The following is a 27,647-nucleotide window of genomic DNA, read 5'->3' on the forward strand; positions in this document are numbered from 1 at the left end:
TCAACCAGCAGGGGAGAGAGATAGCACTCAAACTTTCACAGTGCCCTCTTGGCCAGCTAGCTCCACTGCCTCTTCAGTATTCTCTATCTCCCTTAGCAGGGTAGCTGCAGCTTGTTCGAGCTCCAGAAAAATCTGCCGGGAGGTGGTTCCTGGCTTGCCAGTTGTTAACCGGGGTGTTGGAGGCTATAGCAGCTTCACTTTAAAGGCACATAGGTTAACCCTTTCCCTGCCTTACCCATACTCTGTGGATGTGGACATATTGCCTTGCTTTCCCTGTCCTTACCCACCAACAGTAGATGCAGGCATATAGGTTTGCCCTTTCCCTGCCTTTCCCACTCATCTGAGCCTCCGGAGTCTTCAATACCTCTGCTTTCCTCACAGCTTAAAAAAAAAAAAAAAAAAAAGTCGCGTAGCGTTTTTAAACGCAGAGACGCTGGACCAGAGGTTTTTGACCTGATTTTCAGCAGGATCGTAGTTGTACACTAGAACCTTTGAGGTAAGAGTGTTTTCTAACTCCTCCGGGGTGGGCCTGGGATCGGGGCGATTTTGGCGCGAAACCGCCATTTTGGATTTTACCGCCGTTTTTCGGCGATGGCTGCGGACAATGTAAAGCGCTGTTCCACTTGTGGCAAGCGCAAATCAGCAGCAGGGCTCTGTAAATCGTGCTGTATTGGCATAGGAGCCGGCCCGAGCATGGCGAGCGATGTTTCTTCCCGCTCTGAGCTGGCAGCGGGCGCCATTTTGCTTACACCGCATGGCGCGGCCTCCGTGGACACGGAGAGACTTGAGCCGGGTGGGGCACTTCGAGATGAGGTTATTTCAGGAGTGGCTAGCACCGGACAGGATTTGGGTGCCCAGGGTGAGATTTTCTCCCCGGATTTTGTGCTTTTGCTGCATAAAGCATACATGATGAAAAGAGCCCTTCCTCAAGGGTCGCCTGAGGCTCCTCTGATTGCCCCCCCGATGGATTCTGGCCTGGGACTGCCCAGTGAGGCTTTTTTCCCGGATGCTTGGCCTAAAGATAAGCGCAGAAGGGTTAATTCCCCTTCAGATTGTGGTGCACCTTTTTCACCCCGTGGTCGGGGTGTGAGGATTCGGAGAACTCTGACAGACGTGTCTGAGGAACCGGAGTCAGGTGCGGATTTACCACAGGATCTGGATGATCCCTCCGCGGTGAGGATTTTCCACCGTGATGAGCTGCCAGCGCTTATTTCAGATACCCTGCAGGCCCTCTCGATTGAAGATCCTGACAGTGGCATGGCCTCCTCGGGTAATCCCAGGATGGCTAGTACCAAGAAAGCTGCTCGGGCCTTCCCTTTGCATGACTCCATCCTAGAGCTTGTTTCGGCTCAGTGGGCTGACCCCGAGGGACCTCTGAGAGTTTCCAGGGCTATGGGGCAGTTATACCCTCTGCGTGAGCGACATATGGCTCGTTTTCAAATGCCTACAGTGGATGCCCTAGTCACTGCGGTGACAAAGAGAACTACCCTCCCTGTTGAAGGAGGTGTTGCCCTGAAGGACGTTCAAGACCGTAGGCTGGAAACAGCGTTGAAACGGTCCTTTGAAATTGCAGGTCTCACTGTTCGGGCGTCTGCATGCAGCTGTTATGCTGTGAGAGCCTGCCTAGCTTGGCTGCAACAGGCAGTGGCTCAGCCCGGAGATGGAGCGGAGCCCTTCTTGGATGTGGCTCCGCGGATGGAGGTGGCCTTGTCCTTTCTGGCTGATGCCCTTTATGACCTTGTCAGAGCTTCGGCTAAACAAATGGCAGTAGCAATGGCGGCTCGCCGTCGTCTGTGGCTACGACACTGGGCAGCGGACATGGCCTCTAAGCAAAGGTTGGTGAAGTTGCCTTTTCAAGGACTTCTCCTATTTGGTGAGGAGTTAGAGAAAATTGTGAAAGGCCTGGGTGATCCAAAACCCCAGCGCTTGCCCGAAGATAGGCAGAGGCCTTCCTCTAAGGGCCAGGCGGTCCACTCCTCCTACAGACCTCGCTTCCGTGAAGCTAGAAGGTACCGCCCGGGGCGTTCTGCTGGGTTCACTTCACGTGCCCGTGGTCAGCAGAGGAACTCCTTTCGCTCGGACAAGCATTCCGCAGCCGGTGGCTCAAGACCAGGAGTTCAGGGGCGACCCTCTCAATGATGGTGCGCCAGCCCTCTCCTCGATGCCTGTCATCGGAGGACGGCTTTCCCTCTTTGTCGAGGAGTGGGCCAAGATTTCCTCAGATCAGTGGGTTCTGGACCTGATCAGAGATGGATACAGAATAGAATTCAACGCCCCAGTAAGAGACGTGTTTGTGGAGTCCCGATGCAGTTCTGGCGTCAAACGGGCGGCGGTGGAGGAGACTTTACAAGGTCTGATTCAGTTAGGGGCAGTGACCCCGGTGCCTCCCGCCGAGCAAGGCTGCGGCCGATACTCCATCTACTTTGTGGTGCCGCGAAAAGGTGGGTCCTTTCGCCCTATTCTGGACTTAAAAGAAGTGAACAAGTCCTTGAGAGTGCGGCATTTCCACATGGAATTCCTGCGCTCCGTTATTGCGGCGGTTCAGCCAGGAGAGTTTCTCACGTCTCTAGACCTGAAAGAAGCTTACTTGCACATTCTGATTTGGTCCCCGCACCAGAAGTTTCTGAGGTTTGCGGTGTTGGGAAAACATTTCCAGTTCAGGGCCTTGCCTTTTGGCCTCGCCACAGCTCCCCGAACCTTTTCGAAGGTAATGGTGGTAGTAGCTGCTTTTCTCAGGCGAGAAGGTATCAGGGTTCACCCGTACCTAGACGACTGGCTCATCAGAGCAGACTCTGTAACAGAGAGCTATCAAGTTACAGCCAGAGTGGTCTCAGTACTTCAATCTCTAGGCTGGGTCGTCAATATGGCCAAAAGTCACCTGACCCCCTCGCAATCTCTAGAATATTTGGGGGCCAGGTTCGACACAGTCTCGGGCTATGTGTTCCTACCCGAGCCAAGGCGGTGCAAGCTTCAGAATCAGGTCCGTCTGCTCCTGAGGATGCCCCGCCCGCGAGCTTGGGACATTGTCCAGCTGCTGGGATCGATGACAGCCACGATGGAAGTGGTACCCTGGGCGAGAGCGCACCTGAGACCTCTACAGTATTTCCTACTCCGGAGATGGTCTCCTATTTCTCAGGATTACCAATGCAGACTTACTTGGCTCCCTGCGGCCCGTCTCAGCATGGAGTGGTGGCTCTCGGACAGCATGCTGCGGCGAGGAATGCCGCTGACGCTCCCCGTTTGGTGCCTAGTGGTAACAGATGCCAGCCTGAAGGGCTGGGGCACACACTGCAAGGGGAAGCATGCCCAGGGTCTATGGACACCCGAGGAGTCGGAGTGGTCCATCAACCGCCTAGAGTTGAAAGCGGTGTTTCAGGCGCTTCTGGCCTTTCAAGTGACCCTGGAAGGATTGGCTGTCAGAGTGATGTCGGACACCATGACAACGGTGGCCTATATAAATCGACAAGGCGGAACAAGGTGCAGAGCACTAGCCGCGCAGGCCGAACTGATTTGCCACTGGGCCGAGCTGCATCTTCAGTGTCTGTCGGCAGCTCATATTGCAGGTCAGAGCAATGTGCAGGCCGATTATCTGAGCAGGCATCAGATCGATCCAGCAGAATGGAATCTGGCAGACGAAGTATTCCTGCAGATCTGTGCCAAATGGGGCAAGCCCGTGATGGATCTAATGGCGACAAGTGCCAATACCAAAGTCCCATGCTTCTTCAGCAGACGGAGAGATCCTCGCTCGGCGGGGTTGGATGCCTTGGCTCCACCCTGGCCTCCGGGTCTACTTTATGTGTTTCCCCCATGGCCCTTGATAGGGCGCCTGCTCTTGCGGATTCGGCTGCACCCAGGAGAAGTGGTCCTCATCGCCCCGGATTGGCCAAGGAGACCTTGGTATGCAGACCTCCGACAGATGCTCCTGGAGGCTCCTCTGCCGTTACCTCTGGTACCGAACCTGTTGACTCAGGGACCGGTAGCCATGGAGGACGCCGGCCGCTTTGGTCTTACGGCATGGCTATTGAGAGGGCGCAATTGAGGGATAAAGGTTATTCCAATAAAGTTATTTCCACTCTCCTGCAAGCCTGCAAGCGGTCCACTTCCGTGGCTTATGCCAGGATTTGGTGCCTGTTTGAGTCTTGGTGTGCTTCCAGAGCCATTGTTCCAATGCGGGCTCCTGTCTCGCTGATTCTGGACTTTTTGCAGGAAGGTGTACAAAAAGGCTTGGCCTATAATTTCCTGCGGGTGCAGGTGGCAGCGTTGGCCTCCCTTCGTGGTAAGGTGGAAGGCGTGTCTTTGGCTGCTCACCCAGATGTGGCACGGTTTCTTAGAGGGGTGCTTCGGCTCCGACCTCCAGTGCGAGCACCCTGTCCAGCTTGGAACCTGGGGCTAGTTTTGAAAACCCTGCAGGCATCTCCTTTTGAGCCGCTTCGGCGAGCATCGGAGAAAGACTTGACACTGAAGGCCGTTTTTCTGGTGGCCATTACCTCGGCGAGACGGGTGTCAGAACTCCAGGCGCTGTCCTGTAGAGACCCATTTCTGCAATTTTCAGAGTCCGGAGTCACGGTTCGGACCGTGCCTTCCTTTATGCCTAAGGTGGTTTCAGCCTTTCACTTAAACCAGCCTATTTTCTTGCCCTCTTTTTCAGAGGAAGAGTTTCCAGAATCTTTTGGGCAGCTGCACCTTTTGGATGTGCACAGGACTCTGCTGCAGTATCTGCGAGTTACTAACTCTTTCAGGACTTCTGATCATCTGTTTGTTTTGCTATCCGGTTCTCGCAGAGGGTCTCCAGCGTCTAAGGCCACTATTGCCCGCTGGCTCAAAGAAACTATCTTTTCAGCTTATCTGCTGGCCGGCAGGGTTCCGCCTGTAGCCTTTAAGGCACATTCTACTAGAGCGATTTCTTCCTCTTGGGCTGAAACTGGAGCACTCTCTCTTCAAGAGATATGCAGTGCAGCAACATGGGCTTCTAAGCTCTCCTTTGCCCGACATTACAGGCTGGATGTGGCTGCCAGGAGGGATGCGCGTTTTGGTGCACAAGTGCTAGCGCGTGGTGTGGCTTGTTCCCACCCTATCTAGGGATTGCTTTGTTACATCCCATACGTAATGGCTTCATCTGCTTGATGACAAGGAAGGGAAAATTAGGTTCTTACCTTGGTAATTTTCTTTCCTTTAGTCATAGCAGATGAAGCCATGAGCCCTCCCTGTATGATTGTCTGTATGCAGTAAATCTGTTTTTCAGGTTCTGTTCTAATTTCCTGAAGTTCCTTCCTTGGGAGAAAGTTGGAAAACAATCTTCAGGATTCATGTTCAGTTTAAATTTAGGAGGATGTGTTCATTCCCTCCAGCATGTTTTGGAGAATGTGTTGATTCTCTCCAGGAGGCGCGTGTGTTCCCCTCCAGTTCTATAAATAGGAGGATGAGTTTATTCCCTCCAGGAGGATGTGCATTCCCTCCTTTATGAGTTCATGCCCTTGTGATGGGCCATCGTTCACTGTGAGGAAAGCTCTTGTGATTCCCATTGCGGTTTGCCATACTGCTTTTGAAGCTTCAAATACTGAAGAGGCAGTGGAGCTAGCTGGCCAAGAGGGCACTGTGAAAGTTTGAGTGCTCTCTATCTCCCCTGCTGGTTGATGGACATAACCCATACGTAATGGCTTCATCTGCTATGACTAAAGGAAAGAAAATTACCAAGGTAAGAACCTAATTTTCCCATTTGAAAGTGCAACACCACTATGTGAAAAACTTCACTGGCTCCCTACCAAAGAACGCATAAACTTCAAAGCCCACACAATGATCCACAAGATCCTCCATGGCGAATCTCCAAGCTACATGGTCGACTTGATCGAACTACCAGCCAGGAACGGGTCCAAATCTTCTCGAACATATCTCAATCTTCATCTTCCCAATTGCAAAGGCCTCAAATACAAAACCTACTACGCATCCAACTTCTCCGTTATAGGCAGCAAACTCTGGAACGCAATACCTCGACACATCCGAACAACCAATGATCATCTACCCTTCCGAAAGCTGCTGAAAACGTACCTCTTCAAACAAGCCTATCCCAACAACCCAACTTAAATCTCGAACCTAATCCACACCACTAGCACCACCCATACTCCAATACTCTCCCCCACGTCTCGTTCTGTTGTCCTACTCTCTATAACTGGGTTACCTTTGTGATACTTTGTACCATAATACAAAGAATAAAGCTCTAATGGCAAAATACATGCTTACAAAAAATGAAGAAAAAGCCCTCAGAAACCGTGGGTAGGATACCCAGGGTTTAGTGCGCGGTTATGTTATTCTTATAACACACGCCACGGTTCTATAATTGGGCAAAAACATAACCGCGCACTAAACCCTGGGTATCCTACCCACGGTTTCTGAGGGCTTTTTCTTCATTTTTTGTAAGCACGTATTTTGCCATTAGAGCTTTATTCTTTGTATTAGGTTACTTTTTTGCTCTAAAGTTACTGCTTTCATACTTTGTACCATACCTTGTAAGCCGCACTGAACCTGCTATCGAGCGGGAAAGAGCGGGGTATAAATGTTATAAATAAAAATAAATAAATTTTAGTGATAGGTTTAGTTTGTAGTGATCGATCCATGGTGTTTCTGTCCATTTAATATCTGTTATTAGGTTTTGGTCTGTTGACAGTTTGTGTGAGATGAGGTTGAGTGTACCCTTTGACATGGGTTGCTTGCATTTGTGGCCATTAAGTGGAGGAATTCCTTACATTCTCGTGCATTAGTGGAGTTTGGGTCTTCTAGGTGAAGGTTGATGTCTCCTTATATTAGTATATTGGCGTTGGTCGCACATGTGTTTGAAATGAAATCAGTGAAGATTGTCTGGCCTTCGTTCCAATTACCTGGTGGTCTATAAAACAGAACACAATTCAGGTGATCAAGCAGGGTTTTGTTGTGGATTCTGATTGAGGCGATTTCAAGTTTGGGTGTTATGGACTCGGCAGTGGTTTTGATGGTAAACTGGGGTCGACAAGATTAATGCTATGCCTCCGCCTCTCTTTTCCTTTCTGGTCCAGTGAGTGATTTTATATCCTGGGGGGCAGAGATCTAGGATTATGGGGTCCTTTTGATCATGGATTCAGGTTTCCATGAAAAGTAGATTAAGGTTTTCTGATGTGATCCAGTCTGTTACTAGTGTTGTTTTGTTTACTACGGATCTGGCGTTGATGTAGCCGATTTGAATTGTTTGGTGTGGATTTTTGTTAGTTGTTGTTGTTTCTTTGTTGTTGTGGGTTTGTTATGGGGTTTCTTTCCCTTCTGTTGGGGTTGTCCACATGTTGTTGATCTTCCTTATTTGGTTGTTGTCGGTTTGATGAGGCAGTCTTTGGTGATTATGTTACTTTCTGAGAGTGGGGTAGTTAGTGTTAGGTGGCTCAGTGATAAGGAGTAAATTGCTAGGAGTAATTTGATGGTATTAATTTTGGTATTAGTTCAGTTTGGGCTCCTGGTAGGCCATGTTTGATAGGGTGCGATAAAACCTGGATCTTTGTTTTTTAAAAATAATTATAGATAATTTACTCAGGTGAATTAGGAGTGTTGCCCCAGGGCTCAGCGTCTCCGTGACTCTGAGAGCTTCAGTATGTTTCGGGCTTCAGGGTGAGGGGATGGACTATGCAGGTGGACGCAGGGGCATCAGCTTATCGTGGGGTGGGTGCGGGCTTCTCACTCCGCAGCCACCACGATTGGTGTGGGCTCGCAGTGGTCAGTCATGGGGTTGGGTTGGTCCCGGGGTTCCCTTTAGGCTTCACCTCGAGGTGGCCTCACCGGCGTTTCTCTTCTCTCCCGCTCCGTGCGGTTAAACATGGGAAGCTTAACTTGCAAAATTAACAAAGAATGTGATATGTGCGGATCTGATATGCTTAAGATATATAGAGGGGCATAATTGAAATGGGCCGCCCATTTCTAAGGACGCCCATCTCCGGGAACGTCTACGAGAAGGGGCGGTCTGAACCGTATTTTTTCAAAAAACATGGGCGTCCATCTTTTTTTTCAAAAATACGGTTGGAATCGCCCAAATGCCTAGAATTTGGGTGGATTTGAGATGGGCGCCCTCGGTTTTCAGCGATAATGGAAACCAAAGGCGCCCCTCTAAAAAACGAACAAACACAAGGCATTGGGTTGTGGGAGGGGCCAGGATTCATTGTGTACTGGTCCCCCTCACATGCCAGGACACCAACCGGGCACCCTAGGGGGACTTCTAAAAAAATTTTAAAAAACATTAAATTACCTCCCAGGTCCATAGCTCCCTTACCTTGGGTGCTGAGACCCCCAAATCCTCCCCAAAACCCACTCCCCACAACTCTACACCATTACCATAGCACTTATGGGTGAAGGAGGGCACTTACATGTGGGTACAGTGGGTTTTAGGGGGGGGGGGGTTTAGAGGGCTCCCATTTACCACCACAAGTGTAACAGGTAGGGGGGGATGGGCCTGGGTCCACCTGCCTGAAGTGCACTGCACCCACTAACAACTGCTCCAGGGACCTGCATACTGCTGTCAGGGAGCTGGGTATGACATTTGAGGCTGTCAAAAAAAGTTTTTTAAAGTTGTTTTTTTTTTTTTTTTTTTTTTTTGGTGGGAGGGGGTTAGTGACCACTGAGGGAGTCAGGTGATCATCCCCGATTCTCTCCGGTGGTCATCTGGTCATTTAGGGCACTTTTTTGGGACTTGGTGGTGGAAAAAAAAGGGTCCAAAAAAGTGACCTAAATTCTCGCTAAAAACGCCCTTCTTTTTTCCATTATCGGCCGATGGTGCCCATCTCTCCTCCCGATAAACACGCCCCAGTCCCACCTTCACCACGCCTCCGACACGCCCCCATCAACTTTGTTCGTTCCCGCGACGGACTGCAGTTGGAGGCGCCCAAAATCGGCTTTCGATTATACCGATTTGGGCGCCCACGAGAGAAAGGCGCCCATATCCCAACTCAGGTCGGAATATGGGCGCCTTTCTCTTTCGAAAATGAGCTGGATGCAAAATTAACAAAGAATGTGATATGTGCAGATCTGATATGCTTGATATATAGGGGTCCTTTTACCAAGCTGTGGGGAAAAAGGGCCCTGTGCTAGCGGCAGGGGCCTTTTTTTTTTTTTTACCACAGTGGGTAAAAGCCCCCAGACACACATGGCTCTGCGGCGGGGAGCCCTTACTGCCACCTGTTGAGGTGGCAATAAGGGCTCCTGTGCTAACCTGATGATGCCCGATTACCGCCGGGTTACTGCCACACAAGCCATTTCTGGGGGTTTTCTTTTTTCCACGGAAATGGTGCGCGCTTGGGGAGGGGCTACCACCAGCGGCCGCGTTGGGTTGGTGGTAGTCTCAGAAGAGTGAGCGGTAAGCCCGCGTTGGGCTTACCCGCCACTCTATAAATGGGCCCCATAATGCATAGAGTAGTAAGATCCTATGTTCCAAGAATACCTAATGCAGAGAACATGAACTTTTCAATGCAATCTGCAAAAATTGGATATTTGTCTGTCTTTTTTGCATGACATATTATGGTATACTCGAAAACCTGTGAGATATGCATGATGCAAAGAATTTATATTTTGAGCAGAACGTTGTCAGTAGATGGTCAAGAATTGGGTTGGGTTCCATGGGTAGCACTAAAATCAGATTTGGTTTCTGTAATAGGTCAACGCTCTCCATGTATGAGTGATCGCTCATGTACTCACCTTAAAGGGAACACTGGTGGACACCAGTGATATTTGGTGCCAGTATCCGCATAGCTAACAGGAAAGTAGGACCAGTTAAATTTCAGTACTTTCTTTGCCTGGTTAGCTATGCAGGTACATCTCTGAATGTTGACCTTACCTGCATAACATTTGGGTGCTGCTGCAGACCCAGATCAGCAGTCTATTTTATAAAAACACTGACCACTGCCGTCTCAATATTGTCCTCATTTGTTTTTGACAGCGAGAACTAATCTCCCCCCCCCCTTTTTTTTTTCTTTTTCTGTTCTTCCTAAATAGGTGAAAATCAGGTATGGTGATATATCCCATTCATAAGTCATTGAACCATCTTCTCTATATATAAAAGGCAACCCCAACGTTCTAATGAAGCCTCCAGCCGGAAGTTTGAGGCGGCCGAGATATCCGGTATGCCCATGAGTGTCTGCCCCGCCCTCGCGTCACAACGTGATGACGTCGAGGGCGGAGCAATGACACTCGAGGGGCGAAACGGACAAGTCACAGGCTCGGAGGCGGAGCAACAACAACCCCCCCTCCCCCCCCCCACCAGGAATAACGTGGGACGCAGGTACGGAGCCAGGCAGGCACACAGCCTCGACGTCGGCGGCCACACCCCCCCCCCCCCCCCCCCCAGGGCCGTCGCTCACTCGCACCCTGAGGTCGATGGAGGCAGCGCTTTAAAGTAATGCCAGCTCACAGGAAGAGAAGCACAATACAACACCCTCGCGTTCACCTTTTCCCTTCACTCTCTCTGCGTCCTCCCCTCATTTTCTGTTTCTCAGATAGAGAGGGGGAAAGCTGAACGCGACACTGCTGTACTGTGCTTATCTTCCTCTCAGCTGGCATTACTTTAAAGCGCTGCCTCCGTCGACCTAGGGGGGTGAGTGGCGGCCTCCGAGGGGGGGGGGGGCAGTGAGCTACAGCCCTGGGGGGGGAAGCGAGTGCCCCATGACCCTGTGTTTCTGGGTGGGGGGGGTTGTTGCACTTGCCGGGCTTCTGCAAACATTGAGGGACTGCGGTGAGTGGTTACCTCGGGGTGGGGGGGATGCTGTTCTTGGAGGAACGGAGGGAGGGGCCCTGGAAATCAAAGGCCACAGAGGGAGACGGAGGAAGGGAGGGAGGGGATGCCTACAACTCACAGGGGACAGGGAGGAGGGCCTACAACTCAGAGGCCAGAGAGACAGGGAGGGGGGCACTCTATATGGCTGGAAGGAAACATACAGACACATATGGAGAGGATGGGAGACCAGGGGGAGAGAACAGATTGCTCGATGTGGACAGGACACACTACACTCACTCCGACAGACACACGCTGTGTCTCAATCACACACTCACTCACACGCTCTCTCTCTCACACACATACTCTCTCCTAACAGTTTCCTTAAAACAAAATTACCATTCTCCGAGGACAAGCAGGCTGCTTGTTCTCACGACTGGGTGACGTCCGCGGCAGCCCCCACCAACCGGAAAGAAGCTTCGCGGGACGGTCGGCACGCAGGGCACGCCCACCGCGCATGCGCGGCCGTCTTCCCGCCCGTGCGCGACCGCTCCCGCCAGTTCCTTTTTTTCCGCGACTGGAGAGAGTTGTGCTTTTGCCACTCTCTCTGTTTTCAGCCGCCGGATTTTTCGACCGCGTTTACGCGGATCGTTGCTTCGCTCCGGATTACCGTCCGGTTTTTCCCTTTTCTTGTTTGTTAAAAAAAAACAAACAAAAAAAAAAAAAACAAATCTGCGCGTGTGGAGCACGCGCTCCCCTTTTCCCTCGCTTCTAGCGGGGACGCCACGTTGCGGCCTAGTGGTCGCTCGGTCGTTTATTTTTTCGTGGTGTGATTTTAGCCACCATTGACGACTTTGACTTCGCCGACGCGATTTTTCCGTCGATGTCCTCGAAGGTCCCGAGTGGATTTAAAAAGTGTGGTCGCTGCGGCTGGCCGATCTCGCAGACCGACACCCACGCTTGGTGCCTCCAGTGCCTCGGGCCGGAGCACAATCTCAAGTCGTGTGCTTTGTGTCTCGGTCTCCGGAAACGGACTCAGGTTGCGAGGCAAGTTCTGCGGGACCGTCTTTTTGGAACTTGCGCCGGCCCCTCGACGTCGACCTCGACGGCATCGGTATCGAAGGCCGGTTCTTCGGTACCGGTATCGATGCCCGAGACATCGGCACCGATGGCAGCGACCCCAGGAGAACAGGTCCCGTCGGGCCGCCGGTGAGAGTGGGGTTGAGAGGCCGCGCGGGCAGTCGGCCCCGGTCACTCCCTCAGCTCGTGAGCCACGGGACCGAACCCTGTCTGACCCGGTACCTCGAGACCGAGGGGGATCGACCTCCTCCTCCTCCATGCCCTCCGGCGCCGGTGACGTGCATCGAAAAAAGGACAAGAAGCGTCGTCACCGGGCGCCCTCGGTGCATCCCGATGAGGAGTCGACGCCGAAGCGTCATCGTCGAGAGGAGAGGTCCCCGTCGGTTGTGGAGGTACCGACGCGTCGGGGTTCCGGCACCTCGGTGCCGTCTCCTGGCTCCCAGCAGCTTCCGGCACCGACACCCTTACCGGCCCCACCGCCTTTCCCGGCAGCGGGCCTGGACGAGTGCCTCAGAGCCATCCTTCCGGGGATCCTGGAAGGGCTGATGCGCCAGGCTGTGCCGGCGCCGGGGGTGCTTGCGCCCTCGGCGCCGATGACTGTGGCGCCGGCGAGCTCTAGCCCGGCACCGGGGCTGTCGACACCGCCGCCGCTTGCGGTGCCGGTCTCGACTGCCACGCAGGTGGAGTCCCCGTCGACGTCGATGGAGGGAGCTCCGTCCCCGCCGGCGCGGGAGTCCACCGCTCGACGACACCGAGACCTCGGGGCCTCGACGTCGAGCCGGGCCCGGTACAGGACTCAGCTACATGAGCTAATGTCCGATACCGAGGATGAGGACTCGTGGGGGGAAGAGGAGGACCCTAGATATTTCTCCTCAGAGGAGTCTACGGGCCTTCCCTCGGACCCCACGCCTTCCCCGGAGAGGAAGCTCTCACCTCCTGAGAGTCTCTCCTTTGCCTCCTTTGTGCGGGATATGTCTATCAGCATTCCCTTCCCCGTGGTCTCTGTGGAAGAGCCGAGGGCCGAGATGCTCGAGGTCCTCGACTATCCATCACCACCTAGAGAGTCCTCCACGGTGCCGCTGCACAATGTCCTGAAGGAGACGCTGCTCCGGAACTGGGTGCGACCATTAACTAACCCCACCATTCCCAAGAAAGCAGAGTCCCAGTACAGGATCCACTCTGACCCAGAGCTCATGCGGCCCCAATTGCCCCATGACTCAGCGGTCGTGGATTCTGCTCTCAAGAGGGCACGGAGTTCGAGGGATACCGCCTCGGCGCCCCCGGGGCGGGAGTCTCGCACTCTGGACTCGTTTGGGAGGAAGGCCTACCAATCCTCCATGCTCGTGACCCGCATCCAGTCATACCTGCTCTATATGAGCATTCACATGCGGACCTATGTGCAACAACTGGCGGACCTGGTCGAGAAGCTCCCGCCGGAGCAGTCCAGGCCTTATCAGGAGGTGGTCAGGCAGCTGAAGGCGTGCAGAAAGTTCCTGTCCAGGGGTATTTTTGACACCTGTGACGTGGCATCTCGTGCTGCGGCCCAAGGTATAGTGATGCGCAGGCTGTCATGGCTGCGTGCCTCTGACCTGGACAACCGCACCCAGCAGAGACTGGCTGACGTCCCTTGCCGGGGGGATAACATTTTTGGTGAGAAGGTCGAGCAGATGGTGGACCAACTGCATCAGCGGGAAACCGCTCTCGACAAGCTCTCCCACCGGGCGCCTTCAGCATCCACCTCAGCAGGTGGACGTTTTTCCCGGGCCCGGCAGGCTGCACCCTATTCTTTTGCAAAGCGTAGGTACAACCAGCCGGCCCGAAGGCCTCGTCAGGCACAGGGACAGCCCCAGCGCGCTCGTTCCCGTCAACAGCGTGCGCCTAAGCAGCCCCCTGCGCCTCCACAGCAAAAGCCAGGGACGGGCTTTTGACTGGATCCACGAAACATAGCCGCCCTCAAAGTGTCCGTACCGGACGATCTGCCGGTCGGGGGGAGGTTAAAATTTTTCACCAAAGGTGGCCTCTCATAACCTCCGACCAGTGGGTTCTCCAAATAGTGCGGTGCGGATACGCCCTGAATTTGGCCTCCCTGCCTCCAAATTGTCCTCCGGGAGCTCAATCCTTCAGCTCCCATCACAAGCAGGTACTTGCAGAGGAACTCTCCGCCCTTCTCAGCGCCAATGCGGTCGAGCCCGTACCACCCGGGCAGGAAGGGCAGGGATTCTATTCCAGGTACTTCCTTGTGGAAAAGAAAACAGGGGGGATGCGTCCCATCCTAGACCTGAGAGGCCTGAACAAATTCCTGGTCAAAGAAAAGTTCAGGATGCTTTCCTTGGGCACCCTTCTGCCAATGATTCAGAAAAACGATTGGCTATGTTCCCTGGATTAAAGGATGCATATACTCACATCCCGATACTGCCAGCTCACAGACAGTATCTCAGATTCCGCCTGGGCGCACGGCACTTTCAGTATTGTGTGCTGCCCTTTGGGCTCGCCTCCGCCCCACGAGTGTTTATGAAGTGCCTCGTGGTGGTGGCGGCGTACCTACGCAGGCTGGGAGTGCACGTGTTCCCATATCTCGACGATTGGCTGGTCAAGAACACCTCGGAGGCAGGAGCCCTCCGGTCCATGCAGTGCACTATTCAACTTCTGGAGCTGCTGGGGTTTGTGATAAATTACCCAAAGTCCCATCTCCAGCCATCCCAGTCTCTGGAATTCATAGGAGCGCTGCTGAATACCCAGACGGCTCAGGCCTACCTTCCCGAAGCGCGGGCCACCAATCTCCTGGCCCTGGCTTCGCAGACCAGAGCGTCTCAGCAGGTCACAGCTCGGCAGATGTTGAGACTTCTGGGTCATATGGCCTCCACAGTTCATGTGACTCCCATGGCTCGTCTTCACATGAGATCTGCTCAATGGACCCTAGCTTCCCAGTGGTTCCAAGCCACCTGGAATCTAGAAGATGTCATCCGCCTCTCCACCAGTTGCCGCACTTCACTGCTCTGGTGGACCATCCGGACCAATTTGACCCTGGGACGTCCATTCCAAATTCCGCAGCCTTCGAAAGTGCTGACGACGGATGCATCTCGCCTGGGGTGGGGAGCCCACGTCGATGGGCTTCACACCCAGGGTCTGTGGTCCCTCCAGGAAAAGGATCTACAGATCAACCTCCTGGAGCTCCGAGCGATCTGGAACGCACTGAAGGCTTTCAGAGATCGGCTGTCCTACCAAATTATCCAAATTCGGACAGACAATCAGGTTGCAATGTATTACGTCAACAAGCAGGGGGGCACCGGATCTCGCCCCCTGTGTCAGGAAGCCGTCGGGATGTGGCGTTGGGCGTGCCGGTTCGGCATGCTCCTCCAGGCCACATACCTGGCAGGCGTAAACAACAGTCTGGCCGACAGATTGAGCAGAGTCATGCAACCGCACGAGTGGTCGCTCCATTCCAGAGTGGTACGCAAGATCTTCCGAGAGTGGGGCACCCCCTCGGTGGATCTTTTCGCCTCTCAGACCAACCACAAGCTGCCTCTGTTCTGTTCCAGACTTCAGACACACGGCAGGCTAGCGTCAGATGCCTTTCTCCTTCATTGGGGGACCGGCCTCATGTATGCTTATCCTCCCATACCTTTGGTGGGGAAGACCTTACTGAAGCTCAAGCAAGACCGCGGCACCATGATTCTGATAGCGCCCTTTTGGCCCCGTCAGATCTGGTTCCCTCTTCTTCTGGAGTTGTCCTCAGAAGAACCGTGGAGATTGGAGTGTTTTCCGACTCTCATTTCGCAGAACGACGGAGCGTTGCTGCACCCCAACCTTCAATCCCTGGCTCTCACGGCCTGGATGTTGAGGGCGTAGACTTCGCTGCGTTGGGTCTGTCTGAGGGTGTCTCCCGGGTCTTGCTTGCCTCTAGGAAGGATTCCACTAAAAGAGTTACTTTTTCAAGTGGAGGAGGTTTGTCGTTGGTGTGAGAGCAAGGCCCTAGAACCTCGCTCTTGCCCTGCACAGAACCTGCTTGAATACCTTCTGCACTTATCAGAGTCTGGCCTCAAGACCAACTCAGTAAGGAATCACCTTAGTGCGATTAGTGCTTACCATTATCGTGTGGAAGGTAAAGCCATCTCTGGAGAGCCTTTAGTCGTTCGATTCATGAGAGGCTTGCTTTTGTCAAAGCCCCCTATCAAGCCTCCTACTGTGTCATGGGATCTCAACGTCGTCCTCACCCAGCTGATGAAACCTCCTTTTGAGCCACTGAATTCCTGCCATCTGAAGTACTTGACCTGGAAGGTCATTTTCTTGGTGGCAGTTACTTCAGCTCGTAGGGTCAGTGAGCTTCAAGCCCTAGTAGCTCATGCTCCATATACCAAATTTCATCACAACAGAGTAGTGCTCCGCACCCACCCAAAGTTCCTGCCGAAGGTGGTGTCGGAGTTCCATCTTAACCAGTCAATTGTCTTGCCAACATTCTTCCCCAGGCCGCATACCCGCCCTGCTGAACGTCAGTTGCACACATTGGACTGCAAGAGAGCTTTGGCCTTCTATCTGGAGCGGACACAGCCCAACAGACAGTCCGCCCAATTGTTTATTTCTTTCGACCCTAACAGGCTAGGGGTCGCTGTCGGGAAACGCACCATCTCCAATTGGCTAGCAGATTGCATTTCCTTCACTTACGCCCAGGCTGGGCTGACTCTTGAGGGTCATGTCACGGCTCATAGTGTCAGAGCCATGGCAGCGTCGGTGGCCCACTTGAAGTCAGCCACTATTGAAGAGATCTGCAAGGCTGCGACGTGGTCATCTGTCCACACATTCACATCACATTACTGCCTCCAGCAGGATACCCGACGCGACAGTCGGTTTGGGCAGTCGGTGCTGCAGAATCTGTTTGGGGTGTAAATCCAACTCCACCCTCCAGGACCCGAATTTATTCTGGTCAGGCTGCACTCTCAGTTAGTTGTTCTTCGTAGGTCAATTTCTGTTGTTCCCTCGCCGTTGCGAGGTTCAATTGACCTGGGTTCTTGTTTTGAGTGAGCCTGAGAGCTAGGGATACCCCAGTCGTGAGAACAAGCAGCCTGCTTGTCCTCGGAGAAAGGGTATGATACATACCTGTAGCAGTTGTTCTCCGAGGACAGCTGGCTGATTGTTCTCACCTACCCTCCCTCCTCCCCTTTGGAGTTGTGTGTTTCATCTTTTTGCTAGTCATTCAACTGGCGGGAGCGGTCGCGCACGGGCGGGAAGACGGCCGCGCATGCGCGGTGGGCGTGCCCTGCGTGCCGACCGTCCCGCGAAGCTTCTTTCCGGTTGGTGGGGGCTGCCGCGGACGTCACCCAGTCGTGAGAACAATCAGCCTGCTGTCCTCGGAGAACAACTGCTACAGGTATGTATCATACCCTTTACAGAACCTTGCTAGCGCCCGTTTCATTGCGTTCAGAAACGGGCCTTTTTTCTTAGTGTCTCCATAATGGCCAAGTTTATTTCCCACCATTAGGGCTTCCAGATCAGGAATTTTATTGCCTAGACTGAACATTTTGTGCTTCTAGTCCTCCATCAATTGTTGAAGACATTCTATATTAACATAACTTGCTCCTGATAAACCACAGCTATGCTTTATACTCTGGACTGATATCAGGAAGATCTAGTGTCTGCATTATAGATGTCAAGAGAGAGGATTCTATCATTCCCCTGTGCAGTAATGTCTGTCTGTCATTGATTTGCTTCGGTTGGCTAATTGCCTAATGGAAGCTCAGGGCAATGTACATAAGGAAATATCACACTTAAAAAAAACAAACCAAAATTATATAAATCAAGCATATGAAAAAAATCTCAATGCCATTGGTCTTCCAAGTACTGAGATCAGAGTACTGTGTTTAGCCTGTAGTTCCACCTTCTAGCTATGGTGGCAATTCTATAAATTGGCACTAAGATTTAGGCGCCTCGATGTCATAAGTTGGAACTTATTTTTAGGTACTAATTTACAGAATTGCCTTTTATAGTAACACTAGTGAAAAAGGCCCGTTTCTGGCAAGGTTTTCATCGGAGTGTGTATGTTTGAGAGAGTGTGTGAAAGAGAGTGAATGTGCGAGTTTGGTGTGTGTGTGACAGAGAGAGAGTGAGACTGGGTGCGAGTGTGTCTGTGAGAGAGAGAGAGAGTGTGTGTGTGTGTGTGTGTGAGAATCAGTGTGTGCCAGGGGCCCCTCTTCCCCCCTCCGTCCCTCCGAGTTCCAGGGTCATCCCCCCCTCCCTCCCTCAGAGTTCCAGGGTCCCTTCCAGTTTCAGGTTCCCCCCCCCACCCTCCCTCAGAGTTTCAGGGTCCCCCCCCCACCCTCCCTCAGAGTTTCAGGGTCCCCACCCTCCCAGTTCCAGGGTCACCTTCCCTCCAAGTTCCAGGGTCACCTTCCCTCCCTCCCAGTTCCATAGTGCGCCTCCCAGTTCCATAGTACGCCTCCCAGTTCCATGGTCCCCCTACCAGTTCGAGTCCCTTTCCTTCCCTCCCAGTTCCATGGTCCTGTCCCCTCCCTTCCTCCCTCCGAGGTGCTTGGTGGGGGGGGGGGGGGGGGGGGTGCTATTTGCTATCAACCTAAGGAGACACTGCTTCTGGCGTCCAGCAGCTAAGTCCTGTCGTGACCCACAGGCAGCTAGAGCTCCCTCATACTCTTTCAGTGACACACATTGACAGGGAACGGCTGGATAAACTGTTTTAGTGATATGTAGTTTAGATTTCATGATATTGATATGTACAGATGTGTAGCTTTCAAATAAATGAAAAAGGTGTGCAGTAAGAAAACAAAAACTTTTTGTCCTTTCCCTGTAAAGGCTCAGTTTATCCAGTAGAAACAGCTTTAGACGTGTTTCAGATGGAAGAAGGGAAAAAAAAACGACAATGTGTATCAGCAGCTTGTAGGTGTGCTTTGTTTTGAGTGTATGGGAATGACGGCTGTGTTGGGAGTGGAAATAGAGATTAACCAATGGGCCTCCTTGCTTACATTGTAGTTGATTGGGTCAGTTCCACTCGTGTGTAGTAATCGTCCTGCTGCATGGCCAGAATCGGAGAGGAGAGGGGGGGTGCGGCAGGACGGTGAGCAAGCAGCTGCGGGAGGGTGGGTGAGGGGGAGTGTGGGCGGCAGGATGGGGTGCAGTGGCGATTTTGTTTGGTTTTCAGTGTATGGGAATGACGGCTGCGTTGGGGAGTGGAAACAGAGATTAACCAATGGGCTTCCTTGATTCGTTGATTGTGTTTGCTCCGCCCTCGACGTCATCGCGTTATGACGCGAGGGCGGGGCAGACACTCATGGCCAAACTGCCAAACCGGATATCTCGGCCGCCTCAAGTTTCCGGCTTGAGGCTTCATTCGAACGTTGGAGGTGCCTTTTATATATAGAGATAGTAGGTGACGGCAGATAAAGACCTGTACGGTCCATCCAGTCTGCCCAAGAAGATAAACTCATATGTGCTGCTTTATATGTATACCTGACCTTGATTTGTCTTTGCCATTTTCAGGACACAGACCGTAGAAGTCTGCCCAGCACTAGCTTTGCTTCCCAATTACTGGTGTTGCCACCCAATCTCTGCTAAGCTTCTGTGGATCCATTCCTTCTGAACAGGATTCCTTTGTGTTTATCCCACGCATTTTTGAATTCCGTTACTGTTTTAATCACCACCTCCCGCGGAAGGGCATCCAAAGTATCCACCACTCTCTCCTTGAAAAAATACTTCCTGACATTTTTCCTGAGTCTGCCCCCCCCCCCCCCCCCTTCAACCTCATTTATGTCCTCTAGTTCTACTGCCTTTCCATCACCGGAAAAGGTTTGTTTGCGGATTAATACCTTTCAGATATTTGAACGTCTGTATCATTTCACCCCTGTTTCTTCTTTCCTCCACGGTATACATGTTCAGGTCAACAAGTCTCTCCTTGTATGTCTTGTAACGCAAATCCCATACCATTTTTTAAGCTTTTCTTTGCACTTCTTCAGGTCTTTTTACATCCTTAGCAACATACGGCCTCCAAAACTGAACACAGTACTCCAGGTGGGGCCTAACCAATGACTTGTACAGGGGCATCAACACATCCTTTCTTCTGGTGGTTACACCTCTCTCTATACAGCCTAGCATCCTTCTGGCTACGGCCACCACCTTGACACACTGTTTCGTTGCCGTCAGATTCTCAGATACTGACGCCCCAAGATTCCTCTTCCTGTCTGTGCATATCAGACTCTCACCACCTAACACGTATGTCTCTCGTGGATTTCTATTCCCGAAGTGCATCACTTTGCACTTCTTTGCATTGAATTTTAATTGCCAAACATTAGACCACTCTTCTAGCTTCTGAAGATCCTTTTTCACATTTTCCACTCCCTTTTGAGTGTCCACTCTGTTACAAATCTTGGTATCATCCACAACAAGGCAGACTTTATACCTGTTAACCCTTCGGCAGTGTCATTCACAAATTTACTGAACAGAATCGGCCCCAGCACCGATCCTTGAGGCACTCTAATACTCACTTTTCTCCCCTCCAGTGGATTCCATTAACCACCACCCTCTGGCGTCTGTCCGTCAACCAGTTCCTCATGTTGGGTCCTATCTTCAGCCTGTCAAGTTTATTTAAGAGCCTCCTGTGAGGAACCGTTTCAAAGGCTTTGCTGAATCTAAATAGATTACATCTACAGTGGTGGAAATAAGTATTTGATCCCTTGCTGATTTTGTAAGTTTGCCCACTGACAAAGACATGAGCAGCCCATAATTGAAGGGTAGGTTATTGGTAACAGTGAGAGATAGCACATCACAAATTAAATCCGGAAAATCACATTGTGGAAAGTATATGAATTTATTTGCATTCTGCAGAGGGAAATAAGTATTTGATCCCCCACCAACCAGTAAGAGATCTGGCCCCTACAGACCAGGTAGATGCTCCAAATCAACTCGTTACCTGCATGACAGACAGCTGTCGGCAATGGTCACCTGTATGAAAGACACCTGTCCACAGACTCAGTGAATCAGTCAGACTCTAACCTCTACAAAATGGCCAAGAGCAAGGAGCTGTCTAAGGATGTCAGGGACAAGATCATACACCTGCACAAGGCTGGAATGGGCTACAAACCATCAGTAAGACGCTGGGCGAGAAGGAGACAACTGTTGGTGCCATAGTAAGAAAATGGAAGAAGTACAAAATGACTGTCAATCGACAAAGATCTGGGGCTCCACGCAAAATCTCACCTCGTGGGGTATCCTTGATCATGAGGAAGGTTAGAAATCAGCCTACAACTACAAGGGGGGAACTTGTCAATGATCTCTAGGCAGCTGGGACCACTGTCACCACGAAAACCATTGGTAACACATTACGACATAACGGATTGCAATCCTGCAGTGCCCGCAAGGTCCCCCTGCTCCGGAAGGCACATGTGACGGCCCGTCTGAAGTTTGCCAGTGAACACCTGGATGATGCCGAGAGTGATTGGGAGAAGGTGCTGTGGTCAGATGAGACAAAAATTGAGCTCTTTGGCATGAACTCAACTCGCCGTGTTTGGAGGAAGAGAAATGCTGCCTATGACCCAAAGAACACCGTCCCCACTGTCAAGCATGGAGGTGGAAATGTTATGTTTTGGGGGTGTTTCTCTGCTAAGGGCACAGGACTACTTCACCGCATCAATGGGAGAATGGATGGGGCCATGTACCGTACAATTCTGAGTGACAACCTCCTTCCCTCCGCCAGGGCCTTAAAAATGGGTCGTGGCTGGGTCTTCCAGCACGACAAGGACCCAAAACATACAGCCAAGGCAACAAAGGAGTGGCTCAGGAAGAAGCACATTAGGGTCATGGAGTGGCCTAGCCAGTCACCAGACCTTAATCCCATTGAAAACTTATGGAGGGAGCTGAAGCTGCGAGTTGCCAAGCGACAGCCCAGAACTCTTAATGATTTAGAGATGATCTGCAAAGAGGAGTGGACCAAAATTCCTCCTGACATGTGTGCAAACCTCATCATCAACTACAGAAGACGTCTGACCGCTGTGCTTGCCAACAAGGGTTTTGCCACCAAGTATTAGGTCTTGTTTGCCAGAGGGATTAAATACTTATTTCCCTCTGCAGAATGCAAATAAATTCATATACTTTCCACAATGTGATTTTCCGGATTTAATTTGTGATGTGCTATCTCTCACTGTTACCAATAACCTACCCTTCAATTATGGGCTGCTCATGTCTTTGTCAGTGGGCAAACTTACAAAATCAGCAAGGGATCAAATACTTATTTCCACCACTGTATCGCATGTCCTTGATTCGTTTGGCACAATTTACCTTTGGTAAAACCATGTTGTCTCAGATCTTGCAATTTATTGGATTCCAGAAAATTCACTATCCTTTCTTTCAGCATCACATCCATTACTTTTCCAACAACCGAAGTGAGGCTTACCGGCCTGTAGTTTCCAGCTTCTCTGTCAGCACTTTTGTGAAGAGGGACCACATCTGCTCTTTTCCAATCCCATGGAACCTCCCCCGTCTCCAAGGATTTATTAAACAAATCTTTAAGAGGACCTGCCAGAACCTTTCTGAGCTCTCTCAATATCCTGTGATGGATCCCCTTGTCCACCTTTAGATTTTCAAGTTGTTCATAAACACTCTCGTCTGTGAACGGTGCTATATCCGCTCCATTCTCATATGTACTTTTGCCAGTCAATCATGGCCCTTGTCTGGGATTTTCTTCAGTGAAACAGAACAGTAGCACATTTGCTTTTTCTTCATCATTTTCCACATAGTAGTTTGTAGCATCTTTCAGGCTCTCAGTGCAGGCTACCATTAAGACTGGTTATTTTACAACTAACTCGTGCTATTTTAGCACAGGTCCCATTTTATGCAATAAGACCTAGTTACTAATAACCCAGATTAGCAGTAAAATAACCCATTGTAATAGAAGCCCACATAAATAAATTCTGCGGTCTAACAGGGATGTTATTTTGATACAGTGTTCTGAAGTTATTTTCAGGTAATATAAATCTAAATACAGAGGTAACTGGTTCAACAAGTGTCTTTATTATCAGACCGTAAACACCTGGAACTCTGCCTGTTTTAAAATCCCATTCTTTGTTGTGGCCTAGCTGAAATATGAAAATATAATGTAGTTCTATTCTGTTAAGATAATTTATTTTTTCTTTCAGAAAAAGTTTACCAGGCTACATGAACTACGAAAATCCTCCTCCATATTCAGGCCCAGGCCCATCTGCCCCATATCCACCTTACACACAACAGCCAGGTGGACCAGTTCCTAACGCCTATCCTGGTTACCCCCCTGGACCTGCAGGACCATATCCACCAGGACAGCCAGCCTATCAAGGCTATCCACAGTATGGCTGGCAGGGTCCTCCTGGACCAATGTATGCAGACGCTCCTAAAAACACAGGTAACAAATATGACATAATTTATGTATTGTGTAATCCAAAAACCCTCCAGTTTGGTGGGTCTTGTGATGTAGTGGAGCTAGTTGGTTCAGGTGAGAGGTGTCTGTATGTCCGATTAAATCACAAATATTTTTATTTAGTCTGTTCTCCTCAAAGAAAGCTCACTACAAGGGGCTACTGAACTACCATGGAGACCTCAGGCTGGGGTCAGCCTCTGGGGGGGAGCTGGGCTTGTTTTTTTGAGGTGGTGTTTTTTGATGGGCAGGGGAGATTGGATGAGGGTGGGGTTTGATGATGGGGGGATCAGAACAGGGGATTCCAGGGGGGATTTTGACACTTGAAGGAGGATCAGAATGGGGAAGATGTCTGTAGGGAGGTACGCACCGTGGCACTTCTTCTTTCAACTATGACCGGGTACCACACTGCTGTTAGCCAGTTCTTTGCAGTCACCTTATGCCTGGAATAGGCTTCCTGAGCCTTTACGTCAAGTTCCATCCCTGGCCGCCTTCAAATCCAGGCTAAATGCCTACCTGTTTGATGCTGCTTTTGACTCTTGTCACTTGCTCGTAACCTTTATCTTGTCTTCCTCTCTTCAATAGTCCCTTTCCCTATGTGTCCTCTCTGTCCTACCCTTATCCCTTATTTGTCCTGTCTGTCCTGATTTAGATTGTAAGCTCTTTTTGAGCAGGGGACTGTCTTTTCTTCATGTTCAATTATGAAGCACTGCATGGCAACTGGTTTGCGCTATAGAAATGATTTATAGTAATAGTAGTAGTAGCCTTCCTTCTGCTAGGAGTAGACTCCAGAGGCAGCTGAAGAGCAGAATTATTTGAGGTTAAATCTGTCCTAAAGTCACATCTGTTTTAAGGATACATTTTACTGTTTTGACCTTTTTTTTTCCTTTTTTTCCGACTGACCTTGAGGTGGAGACTGGCTTCCCTAGTTAGAACTGACTTGTTATTTGTCATTTTTCCGTTTTTTTTTTTGTTGATCTTTAACATAATTGACTATGAAGAGTATAATTTACTTTTCCTGTGTATTTATGCACTCATCTGTTATATGATTATTTCTTGTTAGATATGGGGGCAATTCCTATAACTTGGTGTCTAAGGTTAGACACTCCGATGCTGTTATAGGATACTAGTGTAAACTAACGAATCAGACCCAACTGGGGATAGCATCGTTTACCGCATTTTTGCACGCATGCCTCACGGCTTTTTTTGCTGTACCCTACAGTCCTTTGAGCTGTCATCCTGTTCAGTTTTAAAATACAGAGTGCATTCCAAGGAATTACTACCTGACCCTGATGTAGGCGCTTTATTGCGCCGAAACACGACTGTCTGGTCCTATTGTACCAGCTACAATAAAAGTATTACTGCATACCATCTCCAGTGTTGGGTTCATCCTTCGGTCAGCCTCTACTCCTGCTTGCTTTGATTTCTTGACGTAGAGGTTTCTTCCCTGCCTTTGCCTTTTCTTAAACCAAATTGGCACAACTTACAGTACTCTACAAGCTGTGTGTTTTTACTGTACCGTCTTTGGAGACATGCCTATACCCTTTCCATGGTGTATTCGTGTGTATGCCCCTTTGCAGTCACATGCTATGGAACTTATGCAGTATTTTATAGAATACTGTATAGTGCACTTCCTTAGCGTATGTAGCAGATGAATCCAGGAACTGGTGAGTTAATTTTCCCAGGTCTCGCTGTTGGAATCCTTGGGCTGGGTGGTCACCTTTCAAATGAGCCACCTTGTCTCGTTCCAGACAGCTCTGATACAATGTTTTCTTGACCGAGGACTGGAGGATCTAACTTCAGACTCGAGTGCACAGTCTGCTTTGGGCGCCGAATCCTCGGGCCTGGCTGTGTGTTCATGTCTTGGGCTCTGTGTCAGCTGCTTTGGAGATAGTGCCATGTGCTATGCTCACATGCAAACATCTACAGCTCTCGCTTCTCTGCAGATGGTCCTCCTGTGTCCCAGGATTGTCAGTGCCGTCTTCCGTGGCTGTTTTCTGAACAGCTGTGCATGAAGTGGAGGCTCCGTAATTCCTCCCTGTGGAGGAGATGCTTTTGCGCGTCCACAGTGGATATTGGTGGTCACGGATGCAAGTCTTTTGGGCAGTAGAGCCCTTGCCTCCTCCTTTTGCCTCCAAGGTGGATGATACGGGAGATGGTGTGGCCGATCTCCCGCTTTGACCTGTTTTTGGTGCTGTTCGTCTTCTAGCCTTCCAGGACTTGTTGCGGGCCAGGCACTGCTTGTGTCGTCAGAGAACAATATGGCGGTGACTTCTTCTTTGCGAGGGTGGGGCTTAGTCGGATCCTGGCCACCAGGGCATGTCGCGCCCATGGAGGGGACAGAGGACTTTGTGTTCCATTTGCCTGCGGCCCACTTTGCGGGCTTTTCTTACGGTGAACTTCTCATTCTTCCATCTTCTGGTCTTGGCAAATGATTATTCCACACCAGTAGTGCTTCAGTTTGGCCTCAGGTAGAGAGCTCCGGAGGTACTTCTGATGGTGTCCTGGCTGGACGCGGAGATGCTTTCTTTCTTTTGTCATCGGAAATAGGGCGATTCGGCAGGGCTGGTTGTTCAGCTGCTTCTTTAGCCGGAGGATGTTTTTTGATAATGTTTCCTCCATGGCCTCTCTGCAGCAGAGTTCTTTTTGGATTGCTCACCACCAGGGTCGAGCCATTCTGATATCTCCGGATTGGCCTCAGCGCCCTTGGTATGTGGATCTGGTTCTGCTCTTGGTGGTGCCTCCATTTTGAATTCCGCTGAACTCCGGGCTCGTCCTTCAGGGTTCGTCACTGAGTGGAGGATCCCACTTGCTTTGGTCTTACAGTCTAGATTTTTGAGAGGTTGAATCTGAGGAACAGAGTCTTTGGTCACAGTGATTACTGCTCTATTGTGAACTTTTTATGCAGTCCACTTCGACCGCAAATTCTCGGGTGTAGAAGATTTTTTGAGGCATGGTTTGGCTCACACTTAGTCTCCTTTGCGGGTGTCTGTTCTTCAGCGATGATTTCTTTCTGCAGGACGGGTTGCAGAAGGGTCTGGCCTCTAATTTGCTTCAGGTGCAGGTGTCGGTAGCCTGCTTCTGGGAGAGTGTCGGGCTCTTCTCTGGCTTTGCACCTGAATGTGGTGCATTTCATGCAGTTCTTTGCTCTTTTGCTGCTGCGACCTTGTTTGCCCTGAAACCTTGTTCTTGTTCTCCGAGCCTAGCTTAGGGCGCGTTGATTCGGACTCCTTTTGATCCTTTGCACATGGCATTCCTTAGGAGCTTACTCGCAAGCGGTGTTCTTGGTTGCCAATTCTTCGGCATGCAGAGTATCTGAATTTTTTAGAGCTTCCGTGCAGAGCTGCTTTTCTGCAGTTTGCTGACTCTGGAGTGAACACACAGCCAGGCCCGAGGACTCTGCGCCCAAAGCAGACTGTGCACTTGAGTCTGAAGTTAGATCCCCCAGTCCTCGGTCAAGAAAAAATTGTATCAGAGCTGTCTAGGATGAGGAAAGGTGGCTTATTTGAAGGGTGACCACCCAGCCCAAGGATTCCAACAGCGAGACCTGGGAAAATTAACTCACCAGTTCCTGGATTCATCTGCTGCTACTAAAGGAAAGAAAATTATCAGCAGGTAAGGCATAATTTTACCATACAAAGGTAAGTGACTCTTTTCTGTGCACTTACACAAAGTATGCATAACTTCATGTGCACTGTTATAGAGTTCATTTAATGTTTTTTTTTGTTTATTTTTTTAACTCTGCAAGCTGCTTTGGTGGTGGTAGCTTTTGTGAAAAGCAGTTCGATTCTGTGACTTAATTCCGCTTTTATTTTAGCAATTCAAAGTGGATTACAAAAGATAACACAAGGAATTACATCAGAATAAAGAAACCGCTATAATTCAAATTCCTTAAGACATATTTATACAACAAAAATAAATAAGATTTATGAACTTTCCTGAAGAAAAAATGTGTAATTAGACAAATCTCTACCAGTAAGTATTTCACATTCTTGCACCCTGGAATGAATAAAAATGCTCCCACAATGATTTCTGATTCATCCCTCTAACTGAGGGAAGATCAAGCAACAGTGTCTTTTGAACTTCTCAAGCCATGTCTATATATATATATACAGATATATATATAAAGGGCCGTGCCGATGCGGTAAGCGGGGTAAGCGCCGCAGGGGGGCGCCCACCTCTGGAGGGCGCCGCCGCGGTGCTTACCCTCGCCCCGCGCCACCGAGGCTAAATCTTTTACCTGGTCGCAGCAGCGTCGGTGAAAGCGCTGCCGACGTCTCCCTTCCCTTGCACTCATTGGTTCCCTCAGGTCCCGCCTTCTGACGTCAGAAGAAGGCGGACACTGAGGGAACCAAGAGCGCGAAGGGAAGGGAGACGTCTGCAGCGCTCCGCTTTCACTGATGCTGCTGTGACTGGAAGTAAAAGATTTAAAGGCCCCAGGGCGCGGAGGAAAGAGCAGAGAGGCATGGA

General features: G+C 50.6%; 1 protein-coding gene across 1 annotated transcript in view; it reads left to right on the forward strand.

Moving 5' to 3' along the window:
• Positions 1 to 27,647, forward strand: part of CYSTM1 (cysteine rich transmembrane module containing 1) — a 308,284-nt gene that overhangs the window by 87,484 nt on the left and 193,153 nt on the right. Inside the window, exon 3 of the mRNA XM_030212061.1 lies at positions 22,924 to 23,165. Within this exon, the coding sequence (XP_030067921.1) occupies positions 22,924 to 23,165 (242 nt within the window). The remainder of the gene's footprint in view (positions 1 to 22,923; positions 23,166 to 27,647) is intronic.

This window comes from Microcaecilia unicolor, chromosome 8, assembly GCF_901765095.1.
Source record: "Microcaecilia unicolor chromosome 8, aMicUni1.1, whole genome shotgun sequence".
Classification (NCBI taxonomy): domain Eukaryota; kingdom Metazoa; phylum Chordata; class Amphibia; order Gymnophiona; family Siphonopidae; genus Microcaecilia; species Microcaecilia unicolor.